This window comes from Manacus vitellinus, unplaced genomic scaffold (assembly GCF_001715985.3).
Source record: "Manacus vitellinus isolate BGI_N305 unplaced genomic scaffold, ASM171598v3 scaffold_7_pilon, whole genome shotgun sequence".
NCBI classification, from domain to species: domain Eukaryota; kingdom Metazoa; phylum Chordata; class Aves; order Passeriformes; family Pipridae; genus Manacus; species Manacus vitellinus.
In genome coordinates this window covers 4985238-5007921 of record NW_021940813.1, presented here as the reverse complement: position 1 = coordinate 5007921, position 22684 = coordinate 4985238, and the positions used below count along the sequence as shown (strand labels likewise).

Sequence of the window (22684 nt, the reverse complement as noted above, 5' to 3'; positions counted from 1 at the left end):
ATGTCAAGGCAATGTGTTCCAGAGAATTCCAAAGCTTGAAACACATTTCACAGGGACAAAATACAGTCACTGGATTAACTTTTCATTGTAGTTAGGCATGGCACATGACCAAAGTGATCTTACCTTCAAATGCAGTATATGGAAGGGGTGAGTAGGGCAGGAAGGATCAAACTAGACTACAATCTACTGGCAAACTACTAATCTGCTACAGGCTTTTTAGAAAATGAATTCTGGAGACATTGTATCAAAGATAGTTTAATGCCAGTATCTTACAAAACAGTATTAAAAATGTTTCATAATCCCAACATAAGTGTTGATTCCATTAACATTTTTATTGAATGACATTTACTCATTTTGATTCCTTTCTTCTCCTGTTCTCATTTTCAAATAGGATTTAAGTAACTATCTTGCTAGAAAATGAATGTCAATACTGAGTTCTGTTTACAAAAATGTCCCAGACCACCCATTAGCATAGAATTTAAGTAACAGTGCTATATGACAAGTCCCTATCTCTTCATTTGCCAGTTCAGCCCCCAGTAGTTGAAACAGTAATGCAATATCTTACAAAAATAACTTGCAAGACTTGTTTGTGTATGTTAAGGAAACTCCAGAAGTATTAACCTTGTCTTTTCCAAAAAGAATTCAGACTTTCTTGCCACTTTCTTTACTATTCCATCTGGCTTCTAGCTCTACCTCTTTTGAGAGATCACAGATGTGATTTTTTAGAAGGGAAAAGCACAGATCTCCTCCAATGAGGAGAAGCTTTGGCTCAGATACCGAAAACATATATATGCTTCACACAGCAACAGAATATATTCCCCTTCCTGAGAACCTTAGTTAGATGACTAATGTAATGCAGTGTTTTGTAGGCAGATATAGAATCTTCTGTGTACTGCACAGTATAAACAAGTAAAAAAAGTTTACAAGTGTATTTTCAAATTCTTTTCACCAAGGGTGAAAGCTAAAAATTATCCCTGAACAGATACATTCTGACTCTAACTTAAGCTAGGCCAGACTCTGAGACTTGTGCATTTGCACATAATTGTGTGCCAAACACCAAAACAAAAAGACAACCTTAAGGCCTTTGAAAAACGCCAGGCCATCACTTACCCAGGCCTGCATTTCCATTTACCTCTCATCAACTGACCCAAAATTTGGCAACTTATCTTTTCTTTAATTGATGCTGAGTACTCAAACATTTTACCAATGTATGAACAGAAGAAAAGTAGGGGGAATGAATATGGACTGACAGCAAAATTTAAAAATATGTATATTTGCTAATTTACCGACACGCCTTTCATATAAGGCACAGTAATAAGTAAGCTGTCCTGCAACTAATATTGATGTATTGCTGATTCAAAGGCAAAGAAGATTACACTGTTGCAATGTATAATTCATGTTGGCAACACAACATTACAATTTAATTAAGAAGCAAACACAGTTTACCTCCTCAGCAATTATTTTTTATATCTGTGTCATACATGATAAATCTGATTGTAAAAATGACTATATCAACAACTTATGATTTCTCTTATAAAAGCTTCCCAAATCTAAACATTTTCTTCAGTCTTTTTTGAGAAATTGGCACTTAAATGCATGATAATGTATTTTGACTACATTAGAAGTTTTTTTAAGTAATAAAAATCAACCTGCCATCATTCCAAAGTTTCCTGAAGAGGCTTAAAATGCATGTCCAGTAGTCTATTCTACTTTAGTGTTAAATAATGAGGTAGCACATTGTTCCAAAATTGTTCTGAATTATGTAAACCATTTGCTACACGCTGTTTGGACTTCATGGTTTGTTTAGAGCTGTTTGGTAAAGCAGTACTTTCTGTCTTTTCTGACTTCCTGGATTTGCTTTTCTTTTGTGGAAGCTTATTATGATAATTTTTTCTTTTATCTTTTGCTTTTTCCTCTTCCTCTTCTTCTTCCTCCTCTCCCTCATCCTCTTCCTCCTCTCCTACATCCCTTTCCTCCTCTTCTTCTTCTTCCCCCTCTCCCTCTTCCCCTTCTTCTCCCTCTTCCCCTTCTTCTTCTCCCTCTTCCCCTTCTCCTTCCTCTTCTTCTTCTTCTTCTTCTTCCTCTTCTTCTTCTTCTTCCTGCACTCCCTCTTCTCCTTCCTCTTCCTCTTCTTCTTCTTCCACTCCTTCTTCCTCATCCTCCTCTTCTTCCTCATCTCCCTCTTCTTCTTCCACTGCCTCTTCTCCCTCTTCTTCCTCATCTCCCTCTTCTTCCACTGCCTCTTCTCCCTCTTCTTCCTCATCTCCCTCTTCTTCCACTGCCTCTTCTCCCTCTTCTTCCTCATCTCCCTCTTCTTCCACTGCCTCTTCTCCCTCTTCTTCCTCATCTCCCTCTTCTTCCACTGCCTCTTCTCCCTCTTCTTCCTCTTCTCCCTCTTCTTCCTCATCTCCCTCTTCTTCTTCCACTGCCTCTTCTCCCTCATCTTCTTCAACTCCCTCTTCTTTTTCCTCCCCCACTCCCCCATCTTCTTCTATCCCTTCTTCCTCTTCTTCATTTCCCCCCTCTTCTTCCTTTTCACTTTCTCCACCCTCCTCCCCTTCTGCTTCTAGCCCTGTTCCTTCTTTTTTCTCCTCATCTTTTCCTTCCTCTTCAACTTCATCCTCCCCTTCTTCTCCTTCTTCCACTCCATCCTCCTCCCCTTCTGCTTCTGCCTCTGTTCCTTCTTTTTTCTCCTCATCTTTTCTTTCCCCTTCATCCTCTCCTTCTTCTCCTTCTTCCATTTCATCCTCCTCCCCTTCTGCTTCTGCCTCTGTTCCTTCTTTTTTCTCCTCATCTTTTCTTTCCTCTTCAACTTCATCCTCCCCTTCTTCACCTTCTTCCACTCCATCCTCTTCCCCTTCTGCTTCTGCCTCTGTTCCTTCTTTCTCCTCATCTTTTCTTTCCTGTTCCACTTCATCATCCCCCTCTCCCTCTTCTCCTTCTTCCACTCCATCCTCCTCCACCTTCTTAGTCCTCATATCTTCTTCTTCCTGTTCTTCTTCAGATACATCTTCTTCCTTCCCTGCCAATAGTTCTCTTAATTCCTTCTCTTCACCTTCTTTGTCATTTTCTTTCTCCCTTTCTTCATTTTCTTCTTCATCTTCCTTCTCATCTTCTCCTTCCTCTTCTCCCTCTGTCTCTTTTTCTTCCTCCCCCTCTCTATGTTCACCTCCTTCCTCACTCTCATTTCTTCCCTCACTTTTAACCTGTTCCTCCTTTTCTTTTTCAGTGCCTTCCTCTTTTGCATACTTCTCCATATCCTCCTTTTCTCCCTCACTCAGCATTTCTTCTTCCTTCATCAACCTGCCTTGCTCATCTCCCTGATCTTTTCCATCTTCCTGATTAACCTCTTCAACCTCCTCTGCACCCTCATTCTCACTGTCTCTCTCAGCCTGTGACTCCTCTCCTTCATGTTCTTCCTCATTATCTTTTTCCTCCTCATCTTTATCTTTTTCTACTGAAACTTCATCTCTACCTTTCTCATACTCACTGTCTTCTTCTTCCTCCCCTAGTTTACCTTCACTGTCAATTGTTTCATCTAATTTTTCTTTTTCACTTTCACCCTTTCCACTGCCTTCACCCTCCTGCTCTTGATCAGAATCCTCCCCATTCTTAATTTCTAATTGCCCATCTTCATCAGATTTAGCATCAGAGTTTGTTTCTTCCTCATTCTGGCTTTTTAAATCAGTCTCTTCTACACATTCTTTCTCATTGTTTCTAATTTGCATCTCCTCAATCTCACTGTCTTCTTTTTCTAAGTCCAAATCTTCCACATTTTCTACTGTTCTCCTTGCCCTCTGGATGCCTCTGTCTTCACTGTAGTCCTCTTCTTTTTTCCTACGCTTAAGCACATACTTTTCAAGATCGTAACTACTTTCCTCAGTTGAAGACGATGACATAGTCACAGATATTTTAAACCCTATCTTCTCTGTCTTCTCTGCACTACTTTCTTCTCCTTTGACGTGCGTTCTTTCACACTTCTCAGATTTTTCAGCCACATCCTTTATTTTGTTTTGACTTTTTATTGCTTCTCGACTTTCTTGCTTTTGAACGAGATTGTATTTTTCTACAACTAAGGAATCATCAGTCTGGGGGTGATCCCTGGATGCAGAAGGAAGTACCTCTATTTTCAGTGATTGCTTAGATTTAACAGCTTTTGATTTTTTATTGGAAGAATTTGGTTTTTCAGACAGAATTTGATTTTCAGTTGGAAGATTATAAGTTACATCCTCTCTGAAAAATTCAGGATTTTCCACATATTCTTCTTGCCTTTTCACTAATCTGCTTTTGTCCCTAGTCATTTGTTGAACACCCCTCTTCAAAGTACTAACACTTTGTGTATGCTCAGGTTTAGCTTTTGTTGGGTTTTTTTTGGCCACAGACTTCCCTACAAAGGCACTACTCTTTTCTAAATCTTGTCCTGGTGACTCTGAAAGTGAGGACTGTTTTTGTAAAGAGCCAGAGTCTAATTTTGAGACCTCCTTTGTGAAATCAGAATCCTTAGTTTTCAGCCCACCCTTACCATCTCTTTTCAGTTTCACATTTTTATTGTTCTTCTATTCCACACGAGAAGCAGAAAATTAAAAAGAAAGAAAAAAAAAGCATTAAAGACAAATGACAGCAAAAGAAAAAGGTTAGAAAAGCATCTGAACAAGAAAAGAAACAATTTGTGAGAAGGGATTATAAGGTAGCATAAAAAGTAGAATATTTCACATGAAATGAATTCACCAGTGCATATATGAGAAGAACATAACATTCTGTTAATGATTAATGTGCTACTACACCTTTCTCACTAACCCAGCATGCAAGGGAATGCAGGAAGGACTGTGCATCCAGTACCACATCCCATGAGCCAGAGCAGGTGCAATGCATGAGGTTGTTGCAAACAGAAGGAAATAAGCACAGTTCTCTTACACCTTCCTCCACCTCCCCCCTGGAAAAATCTTCTGATGCACTCACTGCTATGCTCTTTCTAAGAAGTTTGAAAATCTGTTGCTTTTCTCCTTTAAATTTTACACTTATTTAACAAATTTTGCAGAATAATTTTTAAAATCTAAAATAAAATTATAAAAAAATATAACAAAATGCCAAAAAGCTAGGATCACTTTAGGAGTGAAACAAGAAGGTAATACAAAGTATTTTAACTTCATGATTAAAACCAGTAATTTTGCTCCTTTAAATATAATCTATGGTGAATACCTGTCAGTAAAGTTTTTACTTACACTATGTCCCAAAAGACAATTGAAATCTTTTTGTACCAACAAACCAGCAGAAATGTATGTCTGTGAAATGTGTATATGATAGTCCCTTGCTCCTTAAACTAGTGAAACATTATATACTCTCATCTCAAACCCCACTGGATATGAGGAGTTCTATGTGCCTGTACAAATTCTGACTTCTTAGAATTTCATCTTAGAATTGGATATTCAGAAAATTTGCAAGAGGAGGCCTATAAAATTTGCCTATTTTTTTTTTGCCTTGCAAAAACAATGAAGTACTAGGATAACACAAGAATTGCAGATTTTTTGAACATCATTACAAGTATACATGTATATAATTAGTTACAGTACCTTCTGTTTCTGGAGTGGTGATAATTCTATGGACCAGTCACTGGGATTCAATTTCATTGCATGTGTCTGCAAAAAATAAGATCTTTATTAAAAAAATAAACATAACTAACAGGGAAAGCAGCATCAAAGCCCAGTTCTACTAAACAGAGCTATTTCATGAACATTTTAATATTATTGCAGTTAGGTTGAGACAAATCTGTATGGTCATTAAACCCTCCTATTTCACTTCCACTTCCTCATTTACTGCTTATAAAGAGAGTGGTAACCAGCCTAGATGGTCTGTAGAGACTGAAAGCCCTTTCTTACAGTCCACAAGCACATTTGAGATCCACCTTCCATCCACCACAAAGTTGAGGCTACAAATATGACACCTGATCATCACAACCTTCAACTCAACACCTAGTTTGATACCACAGCCTTGAAAGAATATGTTCAAAGAAACATTACACAGCAGAAATTTTCCTTGGAATCTCTCTTCTACATAGAGTAAAAACCCAAAAGGTAAGGCAATGTAGAATATTACTAGGTTGGTATGTGTAGTGAGATTTTGGTCATCCTTTCCCATATATTCCAAATGACCAGATAATGTTCTTTGCTGCTGTTTGTTAACTGCTTATGGTTTAATCACCATATTCTTTTTCAACACAGTTCTGGTTTCAGACTTCCAAAAATTCATATCATCAATATGACATTAAAGGTTTTCCTCCACCTGTCACACTCGTCAATAAGATATGTTGCCACAGCCTAGAAAAATTGAGGCAACAATGCTGTATCAGGTTATTTGCATTTAGATTCAAGAAGAGCAATCATTTTATTTTGCATTTTGACAAGTTTGCCTGATGGGCTTTTTTCAAATTTACTGTTTCATTCTGACAAATGTTTTAAATTTGATTCACAATAAGTACAAAACCTAAAAGGAGAAAGAAGTCTAGCTCATAAAGTGTGCAATATGTAAATAAGGCCATGCATTGTATCTGAAAACATTTTTTTTCTTGTAAATCAAGTTTTATAACTGTGAAATAAATGGTATGTACAAACAGACTGTTAAATTATTAAGTACTTTTAAGTACAAGCAAATAATAATTCCTGTAAAATGTGCAATCCCTCCAGCATAACTGACAACATATTCAGAGTTGAATCCACAGAGAGTTTCCATTCCATCAAAGGCTAAAAAAAAGACAAAACCCAACTCTCTTTCCAGTGCACTGCATTAAGGCCTGGACATGTCCTTTCTGCTGAGCAAACAAAGTTGTTTTGAAAAAGTGTAGAAGTGATAAGGTGAACATGTTTTTTAAATAAAAGAAGTATGTAGGAACAAGCTTGAGGATCACCAAATAATCAAAATGGCTGCATCACTTGGACTGCTTTAATCTCATCCTACAACATTACTTGGGAAATTATAACATATTTCAGCACTGGATAATGATGATATGAAATGCATGCCCACTTTACTTTCAGTACTTCTTCGTGTCACATAGGACATTCTGGGCTAGTCAGGAGTTCTGTACTAGGACCTGAAACATGATTTAGCTTCTTTGTCTTCCTCTGCATAAAAAATAATTGAATTATAGATTCATTATTGGAATATATTACCATATTTAGGATGTCAGTTGTATCTCCAAGGTTTCTGTCAGTACTGTCATCATCTGAATCTTCTTCTGTAGAGGCTTCACCAGGTTTACCCCTTTGATGATCATTTTCTACAATAGGGGGAAATAAATAAATAAACAAATTCCATAGGAAGAAGCAAAATAGAGCAAACAAAACACCCCACTCTTATAAAATAGAGAGTATTTCTAATTTTCTGACATAGAACTGAAGTACTGAGATTCCTCATTCCCCCATCCTAAGACACAGAAGAAACACTTCCACCCCTTTTCATCAGTATTAACATTAGAGGTTAATACTGAGACCAGCAATCAGTGCACTGTAGATCTCTGACCATTTCTGCAGGCTTTCAAAGCATAAATATTACATGGGACATAGATTCTTTTGGATAATCTTTTTAATAACTGTGTAACAATTAGACCAAATTATCTGCAGTCATGTTATGTACATTGCACATTACCCATGCAATGGATGCAGAGACAGTGAGTTTAACTCCAATGTAGCATCATAAAAATGTTCCTGTGTCATTTTCAGGTTCACCTCAAGTCCATCAGGTATAAGACTATTCCATACAGCACAAAACCTGAGGTTTTAGGCCTAGGAAGACTCTAAAGGCAATTAAAATTTCACAGTATTGCTTTCCTAGAGTGAGAAATGCTAATGGACATGCTGGCTGCTTTACAAATAATCATCTTAATTTTAACTGAATTAATTACTTTCAAGTGAGATTTGACTGTCCAATAAATCTGGGCTAACCTTTACAGAGAAGCACTGCATTCTGCACTCTTCAGCACTGCTTCTCCAAGGAAATCACACATGCCCAGGAACCCAGATAAGTCCAGATCTGCTCTAGAGAATCTGTGCAAAAGTCCAGCGCTGTATCAGTATTATGGTTATCCAGGCTTTTGCAATAGCTAGAATATTATAAATCCTTATTATCTTAGCTAATAGAGAATTTTGCATTTCCAAGTAAAGAAGAAAGGTCCTGTAAGAATTAGTAGACCTCTTCTCTTATCCAAGTTCTCTTATAGACCTTACTGTCTCTACTATTGTTCCTAACCACAGGTGCAATTCAGAAGTTGTTTTTTCTTTCACTCAAGCTTCCCCCGAATCTTTAAGCATGTTTTCCAAACATGAACACTGTGAGGCAATTTCTTGTCTGCATTTCTCAGCTTTCTGTATGCTGCCAGACACTCTTGAAGTAAGACTGAACTTAAACTTCCTTTCATATTCAAACTGAGCATCATTTACAAATGATGAGAGCTAAACCATACTTATCAGAAAACAGCAGCAAGATGTGGGGACACTTCACCTTTTTCACTGTCTCCATCTGCCACAGATTCAGCTTTAGGAAGACTTGTTGCAGAAAAACTGAATGGGGTAGTGTTGCTTGTCACAGGCAATGAAGATTTTAAGAAGCTTTTTCCCAGTGGAGGCAGAGTTCGTGCCATTCGAACAAACTGTTCTGGTGACCTTTCCTTTAGAAGATCAAAAAAATATACTGAGAATAAGGGCAGAAGAACAAAATGTAAGCAATTTCTCATATTTAATAGTAGTATTTTCTTTTAGTTGATGATACTATGCTGAACTTTTATACAAGGCAGAAAAAAATATCTTCAATATTTTAATTATTTATAGTCCTAAAAAGTGGACATAGAAGGAATTTTTTAGATTGTTTCTACACAATAATTTCAAGCAGTCTTAAAATATAGACAAAGGGCAAAAAGAGCTTCTATTTAAGATTTCTATTTAAAATGAAAAACTACTTTCTCAAATAACACTGAGATATTTAACCCACAACATCAATACATTTTTATGAAATGAATGCAGGTTTTGGTAGAGTTAGTTTTCAGAGAGGTAAGTAAAATAATCCAACTCATCATGCTACTTAAAGAAATCACATGGAATGTCTAGTGGAGATAAAGGTGAAAAACCTACTATTTTAGGTAGCTACAGGATTTAGGGATATTTTAAGCTGATTGTGAAATGTTCTCCTTATATATTTTATAAACTATGAACTTGTTTAATATATTCAAGGACTCAGAGGGAACAACAAAAGAGTCAGGTTCTTGGCACCATTTAAAAATATAAGATATTTTTAAAAATGCAACAGAAGAGGTTCTCTATTTTGCAAACCCAATTTGAATTTTTTTCCCAGAAATAAACAAGGAAAATCTGACCAATACCTCTTTTTTTCCTGCATCAGCTTTTGGGATCAGAGTAAATATTAATTTTTCTTTTTATACATTAAACTTAAACACTTATCTTAAGAAGATGTATTTATCTGCTGGGTACATGCTGTGATTTCTAGCTTTAAAAATGATTTTGTTTCCTAAAAGAAGTATGGCAGTTCTAAAGAGCTCTGGATTTACCCTCTCCCGACGTCGCATTCGTGCTGCTGACAGCTGTAAGGTGTCTGCCAGTACAAAGTCCCCGCTCATTTTAGGGATAGTAGCAGTCAAAGGATTCTCATATAAATCTTCTAAGGGTATTTCTTCAGATCCTTTAGGTCTTGGAGCAGCAAAAACCAGCATGTGACAACCACCACAAGCAACCTACAGCTCAAAAAAGGGTCTGATTATTTCAAGTATCAATAGAAGGATGGCATTTTCTTATAATCATCTCAAGGGGCTTGGATTATAAGAAAAATGTAATAAAGCTAAGACTACCAAATTGCTTCAAATTTTGCTCCTAATTACATCAGCAAAATAAAAGTACTTAATTATGTTTATTAATGACTAGTGATCTATCTTCACTTCTTCTTAGCTAAATACAGTATATTTGTATTGAACAGAACAACGGGCAGACATTTCCACTGATTTTCATGAGATTTGAGCTACTTATTTTGATACAAGTCAAATGTGGTCAGTACTGATAGTTTCAGTTACACAAATCTAGTTGTTTTATCACAAAATCCACGAAATGTAAAGCAAATCATAATCTCTCCAATATACATAGTATTATTACATAAAGATCAGAGGTTTCACTTTTTAAAAAGTTTAAAAACTTCACTTCTGATTAGACTTCCTTAAACTCTATTTCCAGTAAACAAAGAGAAGATAAACAGACTTTAGTCCCAAATTTTGCTAAATCCTGAGTTATGTTAGCATTTTTTAAGCTGAATTCTGTGACACTTATTTCTTCTGCACCTCAAAAAACAGACAAAAACAATTCCCTTAAAATGAAAGAGTATTCCTGCTTTCTCAGCCCATTTGAATTCTAAAAAGCAAAACCTCAAATATTCTAAAATATTTAAAAACATCCCACTGTACAAAAATTGCCACAATTGAAAAGGTAACACTCTGGTGTTTTCAGAAAAGATATCAATTTCCCCCTATTCCAACAATCTAAGAGTAATAAATATTTCATCTTAAAGGCTACCACAGCTCTATAGACCAAATCACTATAGCACAAGACTACTGAATAAAACCCTAAAAAAGAGTCTATATGTGCAGTTTGAACCAAAGAAATTCTAAACAGGTAAGCATATATAATTTCCTTTTTTTTTCAATTTATGTTGTCAACTAATTAAATATTAAAGAAATAAATAATTCTATAATAAGATTTAAATTCTCATTAATAATGTGTTTCATAAAAAGGTGCCTGAGAAGCATGAACAAAAGTTTTACCAAAAGCACTGTGAACTTCAAGAAATTATAACACAGAGTGGGATCAAACAGGTTTGTAAAACTCTCTTCTCCAAAGCCCAGCTTGCCATGTCGTCCATCTCCAAAAGTGAACATGAGGCCATTCTCTGTATGTGGAAAAAAGGATGTTATAACCAAGATTCAATACAAAACCAGGACAGAACCATTGCAAACAAAATAACAGGCCATGAAAGTAAGAAATATTTTTCTTCCAAAACCAAAACACGAACAATTATTTTTAGAACTTCAGCAGATGAATATGATTTTTAAAAATATGCATATTTTCAGACAAAGGACTGTTTGAGATGCAAGTCAGTCTAGACAATCTGTAAAAAAAAAAACAAAACCACTCTAACAAAATAATAAGATTTAAACTGTATAGAAAAACAAAGGTTTCTAAACAAGAATATTTGTTAAAGCAAGGCATGCTTATAAGGCTATAATTCCCCAGGAGATACAGGGTACAGAGTCATGCATGGCATGGATATGAATCAGGAATTCCTATCAAATCTGGCTTCCTCACTGGCTCAGAACCAGTACATTTGCACGTGTCTTCTGCTATTGCTCATTTTATAACAGAAGCTTTTCCAGTACAAAAGTGAGTTGCTGGAAGTTGATTTCAGATTTTGGCACTGACATACCTGCTATTACAGCAGTGTGATTTTCCCCACATGCAACGTTACGTATTTTATGCTTCTTCAAGTGTTTCACAGACTTCGGCACTGAAGATTCAAAAACAAAAGTACCATGGCCCAGCTGCCCATATTGTCCAAGTCCAAAAGTATAGACATCTGTCTCTGAAATTGTACAGGCAAAGTTAATAAAAAAACATGCTAATATATACGTATATATTTATTAGCCAAATGGAAGGCAACTGACATCAGTATCAAAAAAGCAATGTTTAATCAATTAAAAAAATGCACTAGCCCTAATCAATTACATTTATCAATTAATAACAACATATAACAAAATAAAGAAAACCAGGAAATATTTAGAAAAAAATTTGAATGGTTCAATATGCAATATATTTTCTAACATAACTGCAAAATAACCCACTGATCACAGGTACATGAGGTACCAGTTAAAAAAAAAAAAAGAAATTTACATACTGCAATTAATTCAAGACCACAATATTTACATATTCATGCATTTTCAAGTGCAATAGTCTCATCTTAATTTCTCTTTACCTTCATTTACCTTGTATGATCCTAAATTTCATAGACAAGGCCTCTTTAAACCAATACAAATTTGTATGTAAGAAGAGACTGGAACAGAAGAGGTTTTAGTATTCTGTTCAGCTACCAAATCAGCCCTGCACTAAACACAGAGAAGACTATAATTGTGTTATCTTGTGACAGAATAATCATCTTTCCACATTTATATTTTGTCTGTTTAATGGTCTGTCTGTGCCAGGAAAAAGAAGAAAAGCTTCTCCAAAGCAATAAAGATTCTTGGTGTGTCCATCCTTGGCACTCCATCACAACAGGGGAAGACTGTGAAGCTTGGAAATCTTGATGAGGTCATACTTGAAAAGAGAAGGGTTTTTTGGAAAACGAGAGTTTTTCCTGGAATTTTATTCCCTGCTCCTTTTTCTTTTGCATGTAGGCAACGAAGGAAAAGCTAGAGAACTATTATTTAAAGTACTTGAAAAATTATTAAGAAAACCTTGGAAAGATTGGGAAGGACAAAAAATATTCTATGTTAAGTAAAAAGAACTTGGGAGCAAAATATATTGTTACACCATTGTTATGAATTCAGTGCAGAACATTCCCACTTTGCCTGTAGAGATATCGGATTAAAAATGCCACCATTTTCAAAGGCAAGAGAGGAATGTGTGGAACACCAATCAACAGAGAATCTTTGCTTTCTGAGCACTTCTTTGTGGCCACTGGAACAGCAAAATAACTTTAAGTGCCACAAAAGTAACTTACACTGTGCAATCCAATTCTCACAGTAGCCACAGACTGGAGAAATACTAAAAACTAATCATGTTACCATTCCCTTAAACTAATCCTTCACTGCTGTCAGGGAAAGAGAAAGCAGAGAACAGACCAGGTTACAAATCACTACCATAGTACCCTTATACTAAACTTTCCGATTTTAAAAGAACCTTGATGAAATAGTGTAACACTACATATGGAAATGTTCTTTCTAGGAAAGGCTTTGCCCTTTCTATTCCTTTAAAACTTTGCCATATTAAGATGTCATGAATTCCCACTGTAAAAAAACTCCAACGATCTCACTTTTTTTCCAGACTGTAGATGAAGGATATTGAGTAAACCTTTTTTTTTTTTTTTACTAAATGTAATGATAAAGCTCCCTCTGCTGGAGATTCTAGTGCAAGAAAGCAACACCTTCTCAGGAGCTTTAGAAAGTAAAACAAGAAATTTCCTGTAACATTTAGACTTTCTGCACCAGAATCAAAAAACTACTCCTGAAAGACAGGAGCTTTTTCTAAGCAAACCAAAGTCTCATCTTCATTTCAGCAAATTATTTTCTCAGGATGGCTGATTCCATAAATTCTGCTTAGAAGTATTGCATTTGTCTTAACTTTTCTTTGGAAACTGGCAGATCTTGTAATTTCCAAATTATATGGCTTTATCTGATTAACATAATTACTTTGAGTGAAGTTGGAGGGGTTTTTTTGCAATATCTTTAATTCTAGCATGAAACATGCAATGTCTTCTGCATTTGTGTCTAGTGGGAGAGATTCTCAAATGTGAAAGTGCAGGAAATATTTTCTTTTCTCTCTTTCTCTGACAATGAGGAGAAAGGGGTGATTCCAAGCCAGGTTGGAGCTCTTTTATAAGAACAATTTCTTCTGCTGCTCTTACAGATCAGAGGCATCCAAACGTTGCTCCTCCTAAACTTGCTTCTTAGTCAATTAACAGGGCACAGGAAGGGAAAAACCTTGCACCTTTCTTAAGCAATTCACTGCTCTGGCACAGCAGTGAGGACAAACATCAGTAATAACCTCATTTAGCAGAAATGAGGTATTTCCTCCAAACTGTCCTTAAAAATATGTGGAAAGAGAAGTGTATGGCAAAGCAACCTCACACACTTAGTGATAAAATGACAGTGTTGAATTTCACCATTCTGAATTTGGATTTGTAAATAAGTTTGCCTACAGCATGAATCCCAAAGAGATTCATATTAACTTCTCTTTACAGTCCTCAGCCCCAGTAAGGATATGTTTGGATGAGACAGACAAAATGTAATAGAGTGAAAGGGCAGATTTCATTCCCCCTTCATTTTCTCTCTTCAGTCCCCTCCTGCACTGTGCTGCACACCTGGTTATGTGGTGATCATGCCCAGCTCAGTGTGTCAGGTTTTGGGGAGTTTTTGCTGATACAGTTTCCTGTGGAACAGTCAAGGCAGCACCAGAGTAGTATAAGGGAAGAGGATGGACATATGTCCACAGGAGAATGAGAGATGCCTCCAGGGCACCTGGGAATCACAAAGAAGGCTCAGACACAGAAACACCACCCAGTAGCAGGAAGAGAGCACGAGTCCTGTCTCTGCCTTGAGGAAGGAACTGCTCTCTTCACAGCAAGGGCTGATAGGAGGGTCCTCGACAGATGAAGAGAAACAGTTTCAGAGCTTGCACAGAAGCCAATGGCTTCGTTTTTCCAAGTGACCTCCAGCACTTAAGTGCAGGGACTGCTTCTCCTTTTCTTCCTACATTTCCTTTTTTGGAAGAACAGGGGTATTTCCCTGTATTTGCTTAACCTCCAACTTTGCAGGCATATTTTGTAATCTCCGTGATCACTGGCACTATCAATAAAATAGTCCTAGGCAAACATCTATATAGCTTTCATAATTTTTTTTAAAACATGCCATTTGCTTAAAGAACTGCGTGAGCTGTGAGAGTGTTTTTAAGAATTATGTATTCCCTGCTATGTATTTAAGGCTACAGACAAAGTTTGAAAACCCACAGAACTAAAACAGAGCAGAGAGGTATGCTTATATCATAGAATCATGGAATCATGGAATCACAGAATGGCCTGGGTTGGAAGGGACCTGAAATATCACTTAGTTTCACTTTCCACTAGACCAGGTTGTCCCAAGCCCCATCCAGCCTGGCCTTGAACACTTCCATGGATGGGGCATCCACAATTTCTCTGGGCAACTTGTTCCAGTGCCTCACCACCCTTATAGTGAAGAATTTCTTCCTCATAACTAATATAAATGTACTCTCTTTCAGTTTGAAGCCATTCCCCCTTGTCCTGTCACTACATGCTCTTATAAATAGTCCCTCTCAATCTTTCCTGTGGGCTCCATTCAGGCACTGGAAGGCTGCAATTAGATCATCACAAAGCCTTCTCTTTTCCAGGCTGAACAATCCCAATTCTCTCAGCCTTGCCTCACAGGAGAGGTGATCCATCCCTCTGATCATCTTGATGGCCTCTCCATACAGATTAATTTCCAAACATTATTATTATTATCACTACCATAACTATTATGTTGATGGGCTATTCACTTACAGTAGCTTTATTTTTAAACACCTTATAATGAAAAATGTTACTGCAAAAAATCATCTATCAACACAATACTCAGTGCTACCAGAGCTAGTAATTAGATTTGGGGATTTCAGTATAAATAATATACAGACTTAAGAATGGTCTGAAAAATCTAGATAATCCTATGTGGTTTGAACAGTGGGTTCTGTCAGGAAAAGGTAGAGCTTTTTCATCCTTTTTATCCTCTTTCAAACGGGTGTCATGGCTTTCTTTCTAAAAGACCTTGAGACAGAAGATGAAAAATCCAACATTTTACATACTAATGCACTAATGTGCTGTATTGTTGTGTCAAACATTCTATTCTCAAAGGACTACTTCACTTTTTCCTTTGAAGAACTATCTTTGCTTTCCCTCCTTTCAGAGAATGAAAGGAGGTAATATATCCTTCTATAGACAAGACTATTCCCAGAGGATCTGCTGTCATCCGAAAAAAACTAGAAGATATTAAGGCCACTCCAAATCATCTGTTTCTTCTTCTCCAGTGTCTAGGTTCACATTTATTATTATCCTGTTAAAACATTTTACTGAAAAAGTACACAAATTGTGATTGCTGCTCTCTCATATTTCTTTTGAGAGTGATGACAGCAACAGCTTTCATTTTCAGTAGGAAGCAGCTGCAAGCATTGGGGTAGTGGGTGCATTTATTTCAGTCTCTGAGAGAACTCCTGTGGGATGAGGATATGATCTTCTTGGACTGGCTGACTGACTGCCACGAAATGCATAGGTTTGTGCTACCTCAGGGAGAGAAAGCTTTTGCATGCAAGAATTTTTAACTGCAGTTCTGTTGCTTCTCTAGAACAACTGCAAATATTAAAGGCAGAAGGAACACTAAGGCTTGTAAAGAAGATAGCTTTCAATGCCATATTCAATATTTCTAAAATTTATCTTTAAAAATTTGGGTTTTTTTCCAAATAATTGCTCTCAACAATTTAATTCTTGCTCTCTGGGAAAAATAATTGAGGTTCATATTTTGGAATTTCAGAGGGAAAAAAAAAAGGAATTATTTTAATATGTACTTTCTACCACTTACTCTGATTCTTGTTGGAGAGATTCCAAACAGTAGATTCATTTAATAACCCAGATAACAGTGGTTCTTACCATACAAAATTGCCAATAGTATAGATAAGTCATAAAAAAGAAATCAAATGAAGTGCTTTGGAATAGACTAATTACACATGAGAGTCAGGAAGAAACTTGCCTTGTAGTCTGTAAGATAACAGGATTATGATTTCTTCTAATTTGATAAACCCTAAGTAGAAATGATGGCAAGAAATGAGCCAAGACATTCGACAGCATCTCCACGTGACACTTCCTCCTATCCTTTTGCAATGTTAAATGAGATAGAGGAAGCTGGGGAATATTCAATAGTCAGACACTCACTTCTTATTTTTTTAGAGTGAAATGCCACATCCTTAAAAACTGGAAAGACCCTGAAAAGATGAGAACCACATCAGTATTGTGTTATGTTGTATTACTAAGACCAAGCAGCACCTATTTTCATGGAAGATGACACATAAATTTAAGAATTTCTTCAAAATCGTACTGATTTCTTAACTATGAAAATGAGCTTAAAACAGGTATAAGTGCTTCTGCTCCTCTTTAAAGATATATCATCAGAATTCTCAATTTGTAGTCACACCACTTTATCTCAAGGAGTGATTCAAGTGATTCAATTCAGGAGTGATTTCAAGTTAAGTTTCTGGTGCTAAAACTATAATCTATGTATGTCACACTCACTTTCAAAATTATTATTGTCCATACCTATCCTTTTTCACATTTTTTTTACCAAACTTTGCTTTGAGACAGAAAAATTTCTGTATGTTAACACTGCTGATGAAGTATTTTTCACTCGAGACAGTTATTTCCACTATCCTCTACTCTTTCACTCAGTGTCCTAGGCAGAAGTTCACAGCTGTAACCTATTTATTAACACCTGAATCACACTAAAAAAACAACTATCTGACTTTTCACTCTTATCACAACTACTATTAATCTTTAGGAAATGTATTTTATTGGAGGTTACAGTTTTCCTCTTTCAGTGACTCAACTAGATCTTCTGGCACTCAACACTTTGACCATCAACTGACAGCTAAGCCAGTACTGAATTTCTTATTTGCCTTCTACAACAAAATCTATTTCCATAAGCAACTAAATCTTACATACTAAAACACTGGCTTACATTATTGTGTATTAATATGAAAATACCTTACTGTGGTATGTTCTTCTACTGCTTTTGGTTTTTTGGCATTTATATTTTGCCTCTTTGTTCTAGCTCTGGTACAGATTTCACTCTAATGATGATGGCATCCAGGTCTTCATCTTTCTACTAAATCTCTGTAACAGTTGTTTGTTATGATGAATTTTTATCACATGAAATATCATTAGAATGAAATATCTATTGTTTGAACTCAGATTTATGGTTAAAAAACAATCAATAATGATAATCAAATTCTTTCTGCAGAACTTCACTTTATAACACACAAAATAGTGCTATGATTTACACATTTGTTGGCCTCCAATTTATGGTAATTTTTTTGCTAATAATGATAATCTGATTTTATGTAAAGAAATTTATTTTATGACACAGAATACTGCCAGAGTAAGACTGCATGTTGTTGGAAGATGAGAGACAAAGTCATTGAAATGTAGACATATATTTGCATTATTTCCTGGATTGGCAATGGCTATTTCCTCTTCATGGTTTTCCCAAAGGAATTTTATCCTACCCAGAATCTTCAGTTTGAATCATTACACACAGCTTTTCCCAGCATTTCACTTCCACCCTTACTCTCTCCAATGGCTTACAGTACAATACCACATTATATTACTTGCAAACTCCCTCAGTTAGATTTTCAGTTTATATTTTAGAAATTTTAGTTACATAATCTTAAAGGTGTGTCACAAGATTGACAAGAGAATATGCAGACTTTTCAGAATGCAGATTTAGGGACTGATAACTATACATCCAACTTGTTTTTATAGCTTTTGTATTTTGGTAGGAGAACAATTACAGGCTATACAGCCTTACAGATATTATATTCATTACAAGCCAAAGGTGATATTTTTCAAACCATCTGTGGGCAAAGTAAAACTTACCTTTCCTGCTTCTCTTCCACTATAGTTCAGGATAGAACTTGTGGAAATAAAGAGCCAGCAATGCTTTGCACATATCTCTTGGAAAAGCTGAGTCACTGCTGGCAGACAACTATTTAACAGTTCAGTAACATACACCATCTTCCAAGTACTATATATGTGGCCCTGTGAACTATTATGTAACAGTTGTATTTGCTGATTTTCATAACTTGTACGACATGTCAAATGTCTATATCTATACTAGTTTTCTATGTGTGCTAAAGATTCTTCTGAAAGGCACAGGAAAAATCCATATCACAAGAGATATTTAATTCACTTAGGCATCCAGTACTTAGTGAAGGTACTTGAAAAGTGACTTCCTAAATACTTTACTAAATTTCAAGGTAATTTCAATTTACTACAGAATGGAACCTTTCCTCCAAAATTTCCCCCCTCACTGCAATACCACTTTCAAGTTCCTTAGAGGAAAAAAACATTAATCATCCGTGTTGCACTAGGAGGTGCTGGCTTATTACAATTCCAGTAAGAAAGGCTCTCAGATTAGGTAGAGTTCACTTAAAATGCTATTTATTGGAGCTAAGACTATAAAAGAAAAAAGGAAAAAAAACCAAGATAGTATCAATAACCTTCTATCCCTTCACATGCTGGGAATCCCAAGCTGTGTGGAATTGAACAGGTTTAGTATGCTGTGCAAATCTCATCCCTGGAAAGTTACTCCTTTTGGTCATTTGAGCTCTTATAGGATTTTCTTATAAGTAAAACAACTCTATACATCATTTATACTGTCATAAAAAGGACATTTACATGGCAACTTGCTTGATAAAGGCAAGGTCACACAAGTGGTGTCACCAGTGGTATCAACCAGGATCCCATTTACACCTAATTTCAGTGGGAAGCAAATTCTTTAAAGTAAATTAAATTTAAGACTAAGTTATAGGGCTGAAAAAAAAAAAAACAGTTAAATTACATACCTGTCAGCACCACTGTGTGCTCTCCACCACAAGCAACCTTATTAACTTTTTCCATAATTCCCAGTACAGGCTGTGGGACTCTATTGTTCTTCAGCTGTTCAGGCAATAATCCCAGTTTACCATTTGCAGGTTCTCCAAAAGTATAGAGCTCACCATCTCCTGTGAAAATACGGAACATGGTATGGTTTCCAGCATACACTCAGAAGCAAGGATGAGTTGTCAAGACTGCTGCAGACACAAATCACTGTCAGAAAAGTCATTACAGGATAGTTGAAAATACTTGTATAATGCCCAAACAGATGGGCAAAGCACTCTGCTTTGATGGGACATGAAGGTGCTAGGTTTTAGCTCCCTCCAAGATCAGAATCACAATATTGAGCCTGCAAGAAATGTAGCCAAGAGAAAACCAAAACCATATACATCCTGCTTCTGAGAGGTTACAATTCCCTCTGTAACCAGTATTTATGTCAACTGAAGTTGCTTGTAAGAATCTGAATTACAACAGAAAATAATTTTGAATGGAAACAAAAAATAATTTTGCATGGAATTTTGATGGAAAATCCATGCTTTCTTCTTGTAAGATATAAAGAAATCACAGTAAATGACACGAAACTGTGTGTGGTTTGGACAGTAAGAAAAGAACTGTATATCCAACCACAGAAATACGGCAGTGGTTCCATAGCAATAACTCCACCAGAATTAAGTTTAAATAACTTGTTTCTAATCTGGACGTATGGAATGATGGTATTTGTCTTCCCAAGTCACTGTTACCTGTGATGGAGCCCTGCTGTCCTGGGGATGGCTGAACACCTGCCTGCCCATGGGAAGAAGTGAATGAACTCCTTGTTTTGCTTTGCTGGCACACACCGCTATTGTTTTACCTGTTAAACTGTCTGTATCTCAACCCACAAGTGTTTTTTTTTCACTTTAACTCTTCTGATTCTCTGCCTGATCCTGTTGGTGGGGGGCAGTGAGTGAGAGCATGTGTGGTGCCTAGTTGCTGGAGTTAAACTAGGACAGTGTTTTATATGGTTTCTATATTTTCCAAGATCATGTCTGCCTCACAACAGAAAAGATTCTTCAAGTACCATGGTTCTGGGCCACTAAGGCTGGCAACTGGACTTGTTACCTTTACAGAATGTTCTAACTGCATAGGAAGGCACTCAGGGAATGAGATTAATGTGATCTTACTCAATGTCAAGCTTTCTACAAGGTTTGATGGGACTCAGGCTATTGAATAGCCACCCACAATCTATTCACAGAGATCCATTGTCTTCAGCAAGGCAATGAAACAGGATAGCAGCTGTATTTCCTAACTCTCATGATCAGAGGTGTAACTTCATCCTCCCAGTAGTCCTTATTTTTTTCTATCATTCTGACATTTTCTTTCCTGCACACACAAACTAGCCCAATAATATTATAACACTTGGGTTACCTGCATGTGTCTGTGGAGAAGTACCTTTCACAGAATCACAGAACCATAGAATGGGTAAGGTTGAGAGGGACTACAGCAGGTCATCTGCTCCAACCTCCCTGCTCAAGCAGGGTCATCCCAAAGCACATGGCACAGGATTGTGTCCAGATGGCTCTGAAATATCTCCAGTGAGGGAGACTCCACACCCTCTCTGGGCAACCTGTTCCAGTGCTCGGTCACTGCACAGCAAAGAAGTTCTTCCTCATGTTCAGGTGGAACTTCCTGGGCACCAGCTTCTGCCCACTATCTCTTGTCCTGTTGCTTGGTACCACTGAGCAGAGCCTGGTCCATCCTCTGACACCCCCCTCTAGCTACTTATAGACATTGATGAGGTCCCCTCTCAGTTGTCTCTTCTTGAGGCTTTCTTACATTCTTCTACAGTTTTTCTCTAGGAGTTGTTTTGCAGTCATTTCAATCTGTCTGTGTTTTTTAAGAATCAAAATGAACTGTGTTTAAGCTTTTCTGTTCAGTTTGATTTCCTGTTTTAATTCTGATCTTTTTTCTTATATCTATGTGCAGAAATACTCTGAACAAGCTGACACTTTGCAGTTATTTGCAGCAGCATCAATTTTCTGTTCTAAAACAGCAGCCCAATTAAAAAGAGAAAAAAACAACTGCAATGTGTGGTTTTCTGTAACCAAAGCATTCTGCTGACAAAGAGATTTTATTAGGGATTCTGAGTGAAAAAAATGGAAAAAACCCAACAACAAAAAGAACCTGTATTTTTTGAAAGGCAAATATTGTTTTAATACTCTTAGATCAGCCTTATATTTTTAGAAATGAGTTGATAAACCCCCAAAAGTGCTTGGGAGATAACTACTTATGCAGTTCTCTTTGAAGAGACCAGCAGTTCTTTTTAAACACTACTGTACTGAAAAAATTAATCCAATCACAATCTAATTAATAGGATTAGAGATTCAAATGGCCAAGCTTCCATTGACTTCCCAAACTAATCAAGTTTATTACATTTTTTCAACTTAATAATCCAGCTAACAAAGATAAAACCATTTACTAAAGCAATTTTTGAATACATTACGCATCCCTTTAAGGCAAATAGTGGTCTAAAAGCTATGAAGAATAGCAATCAAGCATAACAAGAATCCAGTCAAACCCAGATAAATTTTGAGTGCATCATGTGTGCAGTAAACCTGCCTGCTAAGGACATGATGTACTGTGTGCAGTACACCTGCATTTTAAGGACATTATGTTCACAACAGAACCTGGTTATTTGATTTTCTTCTCTCATATGAGTCACATTCTCAGGTGTTGAACTTTCCATTATGTGGCACATTTTCTGTATCACTAAACTTTAGGTCCCAGGAGCATGTCAAGGAAATGGGCAAGCAAATGGAAAATGTCTCCCAAAGGCAAATGTGCATCCTGTAGATGAGAGCAGATAGGAGACCTGGCTGGTGGCAAATGAGAATGGACAAAGAGTTGGATCACTCTATGATTCCTTGAATAAATGAGGAAGAAAAAGAAAAGAACTATTTTTTTCAAAACCAAACTGGTTAAAACCATCTCAGACACTGAAATTCAGAGTACAGAAGTGTTTGTGGGATGAATGCTCTTTAAAACCAGTCCTTAGAAATAATGACAAAATATATTAAGAAAGGAATTCATGGCAACTGCAAAGGTCTCTATGAAAAGACATATTTTCAAAGAGAATTTATCTTGACCTTGATTACAGTAAGAATTCAGGCAGGGGAAACACTAGAAGATAAAAGAATATATTCAGCTCCTTTCTGGCTCCACAAATCTAATTCTGCTGTAGACACCAGAGCAGTGGTTTAGATACATT

General features: G+C 36.5%; 1 protein-coding gene across 1 annotated transcript in view; it reads right to left on the bottom strand.

The window, feature by feature from the left end:
* Positions 1-1997: 1997 nt before the first annotated feature.
* RPGR (retinitis pigmentosa GTPase regulator) overlaps positions 1998-22684 on the bottom strand; it is a gene marked incomplete at its 3' end in the record, with an annotated part of 38083 nt that continues 17396 nt past the window's right edge. The window contains exons 7-15 of the mRNA XM_029964746.1: positions 19410-19568; positions 11467-11622; positions 10808-10932; positions 9551-9733; positions 8491-8656; positions 7164-7270; positions 5571-5636; positions 3137-4556; positions 1998-3022 (exon numbers count right to left, since the gene is read on the bottom strand). Coding sequence (XP_029820606.1) covers positions 1998-3022; positions 3137-4556; positions 5571-5636; positions 7164-7270; positions 8491-8656; positions 9551-9733; positions 10808-10932; positions 11467-11622; positions 19410-19568 — 3407 coding nt within the window. The remainder of the gene's footprint in view (positions 3023-3136; positions 4557-5570; positions 5637-7163; positions 7271-8490; positions 8657-9550; positions 9734-10807; positions 10933-11466; positions 11623-19409; positions 19569-22684) is intronic.